General features: G+C 43.0%; 1 protein-coding gene across 1 annotated transcript in view; it reads left to right on the top strand.

Annotated features, from left to right (window-relative positions):
- The window catches only part of immp2l (inner mitochondrial membrane peptidase subunit 2), a 197,500-nt gene that overhangs the window by 165,092 nt on the left and 25,477 nt on the right, over positions 1–6,931 (top strand). Inside the window, exon 4 of the mRNA XM_005745096.1 lies at positions 454–519. Within this exon, the coding sequence (XP_005745153.1) occupies positions 454–519 (66 nt within the window). The remainder of the gene's footprint in view (positions 1–453; positions 520–6,931) is intronic.

Here is a 6,931-nt window from a genome sequence, read left to right as displayed (position 1 = left end):
CCATCCATCCATCCATCCATCCATCCTCCCATTAGCGTTATTTTATTATCGTTTTTATCATTAACTCGGATTGCATCCATCCTTCGCCCCCAGGCACCTCCTGCAGCTCAACCAGGATGGGATTTTAGACACTTTGTGTAAAGTTGAGACAGGTGGCATGTCTCACAAAGTGGCATCATTTCAAGCCCTGGGGTGATAGCTTTCCTGGTTTTCCAGATTTACTTACATTTTGACAGATTTGCAACTCAGATCTCGTGTGCACTTTTTGAACAAATCATAAAATAACATATATGATGACATCAGGTAAAAAGATGCTGCAGCCTCAGACTTGATCTGAACAGAGCTGTATCCACAGTTTACTACAACACGCTTGTAAGATTTTAATGTGTCTGTTTTCCTGTTTGGGTTTTATGCTTATTGCCTTTAATGTATTTATATTTATTGCTCCTTCAGGTCCCCGAGGAATCCAAAGCAGAAGATCATCAAACGGGTCATTGGCCTGGAGGGAGACTTCATCAGGTAGGAAGAAGCTTCTTTTTTCTTTGCTGAAAATCCAACCGAGGCGTCGCAATTACAGCAGCAGCTACAGCGTTTCACATCAGATCTGTGCTGCGAGGGAGCGAACGTGTCGCCGCATCGTGCTGCAGTCGAGACATTCGCTTCACCAGACGAACTTCTAATCAGAGCAGCTGGCATCACCTCATGGTGAAAATAAATCACTAGCGTGTTGTCACGTGAGCACAAACTCTTCACTACATTTAGAAACAGACTTTTGTTGTCACCATATTTTTAGTCTTTATGATGACGGGACATGTCCTTCCTGCCAGTCTGAGACTCTCAGACTCTGATTATCTGCAGGTGGTCTACGCGTTGTAATTAAACGGACGTAACAATAACGTTCCTCTATTTCAATAACTCTCACCTTTAGGTGTGTCTGTCTTTATGTGGGACTGCATAACATTTTAATGTCTTATCCTTCTGTCACACACACTGAGACAGTATCCCGTATTTCGATCTGCTCTTGTTTACAAAATAGTCTAATTAAAAAAGGTATTTAATCAGAGAGTGAAACATCTTTTTGCTAATCACTTTAACTCAGTGGAAAAACAGCATGCAGTGAAGGAGCAGAAGCCGTATCTTTACTGCCAGACACCCATCTGTTAGCCCACGGACAAAGCTGCTGAGAGTGAACTGGTTTGGGGAGGAGCAGGAGTGGACGCTGGGATGTCCAGCTGTGGCGAGGCCCACACAAAGCTTAAAGATACATAGCATGCTCCTGCAAGGTAACCGCCGGAGATGGCAGGAGGCCCAGATAACAAACACAGGGCATAACCTAAAACTGGGAAGATCCACATGGGAGTCACAGGGTTGATACCTAAGGTAGACTAGGTCACTGATAGATAGAAAACAGTCCACTAACCAGTAATAAACAGGCTTCCTCTGTAGTGTCCAAGTGAAGTGTCTCTAAATGGTCCAGATAAAGGTAACAAAAACACCATGAAAGATAAAAGAATAATTATCAAAAAAAGAACAAAAACCCTTCTGACCAGCCAATGATGGCACCTCCCCTTCTCCGAAACACCATGTACCCCCCAGTGTGCCATCCCCAGAGGACCCGTCTTTTATTTCTGTTCATATTTTCATTTTCATTCATTCATTTCTTTTCTCTCTTTCCCTCCTCCTCCTTCTTCCTCTCAGTATTATTTTAGTTATTCTCAGTGTTAGTAGAAGTAGTTCAATTCAATTCAGTTTATTTACATAGCGCCAAATCACAACAACAGTCGCCTCAAGGTGCTTTATATTGTAAGGTATGAGCAGCACTTTGGCGACAGTGGGAAGGAAAAACTCCCTTTTAACAGGAAGAAACCTCCGGCAGAACCAGGCTCAGGGAGGGGCGGGGCCATCTGCTGTGATTGGTTGGGGTGAGAGAAGGAAGACAGAAGGAAGAAGCACCCTTACAAGTGCACGGTGTGAGGCTGGCCCCTAGCGTGCCTCACCTCTTGTCTTATGAGAGCTGGGATAGGCTTGGATAAGCTCTTAAGAAAGTGGAAGTAAAAGGAAAGACAACAACATGAGGGTTGGTCCTTCAAAATAAAACAGGAAGTAAATCAAAGTTGGAGAACACAGGAGGCAAAAGAATAAATAAAATCCAAGAATGTGTGTTTAACCACACAAAGGACGAGGAAAGGCCAAGGAAAATGGAAACAGAAGCGGATAACAGACAAACCATCACAAAGAGAGGTCGGCGATCCTGATCTGATCACCTTGGTGTTGGAGGAACTAACTTTTCCATCATCTGCTAACACAGCTGAAACTGTAAGACCACACTTTAAGAAAAAAGGTTTAAAATGCGTGTCGCGTGCTTCATGTGTTCCTGCCATAACATCAGAGTTGCATTCATTTCTCAGAAATTAAAAACAGCTGTGGGGAATCACAGGAGGTGGAAATTTTAATTGTTTTTGCAGTTTTCACCGACTTTTCCCTGATAACTGTTAGTTTAATGAAAAATGTAGGCAGACGCGAACTTGCCATTAATTTCATAACCGCTTCATTCTCATCTCTTTTCGTCGCCTCCAACTGAATAATGAAAACAAGCGAAATAAACGAATGTGCCAGCGTTCGTCAGATTCAGCCCAACTTAATGGGTCAGGGGTTACTGAGTGACATTTACAACAAGTGAGCGTGTCGCAATAACTCACAGAAAACATGGAAAAGTGTCTGAAAAGCTCTTATGAGTGGCATAAATCAGCACACGACTACGCCCCTTAAAACATGACTTTTTCCTGCTTTTTGTGATGATTAAAAGTGAAATAATACAGAGAGACATTTAAGCCACAAATTAAATTATTTATGTTTGCAGTCAAAGACTTCTCTTCTAATTCTGTGATGTTTTTGCACATATATTTACCTCCACAGGAACGGTTTTCTATATTTCAACATAAATCACCTCAAACTAAAAAGTTGTGAATTTCATATTGATGATAAAAGTCTTGCAAGGTGCTTTATGTAATATTTGAGACACTCCAACACGAGGAAGAACTGGGCCCGGCTCAAGCAAGGGCAGAAGGACGCGAAATAAGGAACCTCGACTGGAGTTTGGGGGGAAAGAGAGGAAGGAGGAGCATGGAGAGACCAAGATGGCAATAACATACAGTCTGTTTGTGATAGTACAGCAATTAATGGATATTGTTCACCAAAAATTGCAAGTCTGTTGCCATCTGTGGAAAATCTATTATTGTCTACATACACAGAAAGTCACAGTAAAAATTCAGAATCGAGCCAGAACATCATAGATCGTAGCTTTGAAACTCAAACTCAGAACTTCCTCCACAAATCATCATGTCGTAGCTTCAGAATCAAGATTTAACTGAAATATGATATAGATGCTCAGCAACATTGCTGTTAGATAGCAACATAACCATACCATACTGGAATACAACCAGTTGCCAATAGCTGGATCGAGTTCCTCAGACTGACTCAGATTGATTGCAACTGCTGGAAATCTGAGTTTATGAGTTAGACAGCAGTAAATTGCAATCCTTTGCCAAAACGCTACGTCCAGGTGAGCAGAATCAACTTTTGGGGGAATTTGAAGCCTAATCTTGAAAGTAGAGATAGTGTCTGTCTCCTGAATCCAAACTGGAAGCTGGTTCCACAGAAGAGGGGCCTGAAAACTGAAGGCTCTGCCTCCCATTCTACTTTTAAATACTCTAGGAACAACAAGTAGGCCTGCAGAGCGAGAGCGAAGTGCTCTAATAGGGTGATATGGTACTACAAGGTCATTTAGGTATGATCATTGAATACTGTGTGAAAAGGATTCTTGATTTCATAGGGAGCCAGTGAAGAGAAGCTAACAGCCAATCAATACTGAAAGTAACACCTGTGTGAACCAAAGACAGGCTGAAATTTAAGACATTAGACTTGCTCGTTAATTCCACTGATGCTTGATTCTTCCCCCGGTTTGCCTCATGTGTAGTTGTTAGGGGCATGAACCCTGGACTTCAGTGAGACATCTTGCCTCTGGGTCTACAGAAAACTAAATAGAGAATAGAAAAATTAAAAGGAGGAAAAAACTAGAATCAGAATCATGTGATGAATGAATCTTTGGGTTTTTTGCTATTTATAGAAAACTTGAAAGGCTTCTAACACTTTAACCTGAACATCTCGTTCTCACGTTAGAGTTTCCTTCACATTTTTAAACATCCTGAACAAGCAGAGTCTCCAATCATCACTACTGTTGATAGAAAACACCTGCTCCTCCTCCTGGTGCAGCTTTTGCTGTCAAGAACATCATCTCTGTAGTGTACGCGGGGAGTAAATCCTCTCCCATCGGCAGAGTTTTTGCTCCTCTGTCAGTCCCAGAAGACGCCAACGTCTCTGCGACGACACTTTCAGACTGACTCACAAAAGATCAGGTCCATCCTGTCGCTGTGGCGGGTGTTTGATGGACAGGAGAGGGGATAACTGTGGATGTCTGTGACATTGTTGATTCATCAACCTCGGGCTTCAGATGAAGAATCAAAGTGTTTATACATTAAAACTGATTTTTGTCAGTTGTCATCAGAACTCTTTGTCTCCCAGAAAAGCATAAAGTCCAGAGCCGGCTGCTCCTCCTTTGTCTCTTTGGTTTCATCCAGTTTGCTCCTCTCTGCCCTCCGTTACTTCCTGAAACTCTGAAAGTCTTTATAAAAATCCTCACCCATTTCAGAGTTTTCCTGACTTTGTCGGCTCTAAATCTTTTCTTCATGGAGTATTTTCCACCATTCCAGGATCTCTTCCTGTTTTGTTTTCTCCAGACTTTTTGGCCTCAGTATTTCTCTCCACCGTCTTCATTGAATATTCGCTTTCATCAGCCACCTGCCTTACATCAGCTCAATCTTCAGCCTCTGAGTTTCCAGGATATATTTTTTAATGCATGAAATTGCTTTACGTAGTGGACGTGAAGCGATACGTTCATATATTCACCAGCTTATTGTCAGACACACTTTATCTGACACCATTTGTGGAGGCCAGTTGCACCCTCTGACCACTCGTTTGACGATGGCCTGTGGTCACACAGCTGCGTGCCTCAGCTGTGTTTGAACAGCCAGGCTTGCTATTCAAAGAAGTTATCACAACCGGAAAAAACGATGCCCTGAAACTGTGAGAAAATGAACCAAGCGGATAACAAGAAAAAACCCTTCTGGCATGAGTGTTGCGTTGGTGTTAAAACGGCGGGCGCCACGGTTCGTGCAGTTTGTGGTTAAGACACCTCAGGAAGTGACGGGAACACGGGAGTTCTGACACTCGGGGACAAACTCATGGTGCACGACCCTGTGAATGTGGACTACGAGCACTCTCGCTGCCTGATACTCGGATGCTGCAGACTCTTCCACTAAGCTTGTGAGCTGCAGCTTTCATCAGCAGCGATTTAAAGGAGAACCATACCCTGATTCATCTGTGAAGGTTCTCAATCATCCAGGTGATCGAAGTCTAAGGAGCTTGGAAAGAAAAGTGTGCAGATGTGTTTCTTAACAAGCTCCTTACACACAGATTCAAACTGAGCAGCATTTCAGCTTTTTTATACATCAGATCACAGGATCAACCCTTTTTTATAAGTTTTTCAAGCATCCTTCAGCTTTTACGCATTTATCCAGCCATGTGCACACCGGCTGAAGGCTGCGTCATTCCACCAGTGTGTTTCTAGTTCCCAGGTTGTAAATTTCTTCTGGATTCTTGTCAGTCTGAGAAAAACCAGAACTTTGATTGATTGATTGATTTCTGGAGAAATTTGTTCTTTTTTGTTTTTCTCCATCCATCCATCTTCTTCTACTTCCTTAATTCAGGGTCGTGGGGGCTGGAGCCTATCAGCTTGCGCCCTGGACAGGTCGCCAGTCTGTTGCAGGGTTTCCTCTCCCATTAACCGTCTCACATTATGATTCGTGGGTAGACACACTACTCACCAACACTTTGTACACTGTTTAACTTTTTAAACTGCGTCATTCAGGTATGTGGCTGGTATGTGAGGCTGATTCACGGCCTGCTGGACCTTTACTCCCCATCGTTCACCTCCTCTCTTTTACATTTCGAGCCTCAATGTTCAACATTTTCTTTTCTTTTCTTTTTCTTTAGATTAAAGTGTTTGTCTACAAGATGCATCACTTTATTGCATTGATTATAAAGCGGCTCCCGCTGATAATGGGAGCAGAATTGTTGGCATCATGTGTTGTGCTGCATTTACCAGGAGGCTGAACACATTAGAGAAAAGGATTTTGGTGCAGCACACCATGAAACTAACATGTCAGAGTGCTGAGAGCAGTGTCGAGCTTTTTTTTCTCTTTCTTGCCTCAAACTGAAACTAGTCGTGTACAGCAAGGACCCAACACGCAGATGGGATCACAGCAAAGGCTTACCAGAAACTCGTGTGATGCCAGTCGACTCGAGCATGTACACACATCAGATAAACAGTGGAGGCTTACGAGTCTCAAGCAGCTCTGCAAAATTTAAATGTGGAAAGATGTACGAGTCAGTTGGATCATTTATAAATCCGAGCTCGTGCGTGTAGTCGACCGCTTGCCTGTGATTCGTAAAATGTCAGGTTGGAGTTTAAACTTCCTATTAGTGCTCGTGGTTCTTTACACCTCAGGTACTCCCAGCCCAAGCAGCCATCACGTTACGTAGTGCAGTAAAACCCAGTCTCCCTCACAGGGTTGCTTCATGTCATTGAGATTTGCAGCATTTATTCATGCACGGCTCTCTGAGCTCTGCAGCAGCTCGATTCTTTCCTTTTTCAGCCGTTCTGTTGATGACCCGCTTTGGTCCAAGCTTCAGCTGTGGGACTGACGGGTTGGAGGAAACCTTTTGGTGCATTATGGACACAAATCTGCTATTTAAATCAGATCGAATTGTCCTGATGCTACATTAAGTCTTGAAATTGCACCACTGAACCAAT

The sequence above is a fragment of the Pundamilia nyererei genome, unplaced genomic scaffold (genome assembly GCF_000239375.1).
Source record: "Pundamilia nyererei isolate P.nyererei 1_Seehausen unplaced genomic scaffold, PunNye1.0 scaffold00154, whole genome shotgun sequence".
Lineage (NCBI taxonomy): Eukaryota > Metazoa > Chordata > Actinopteri > Cichliformes > Cichlidae > Pundamilia > Pundamilia nyererei.
This window is presented reverse-complemented; position numbering and strand designations above follow the sequence as displayed.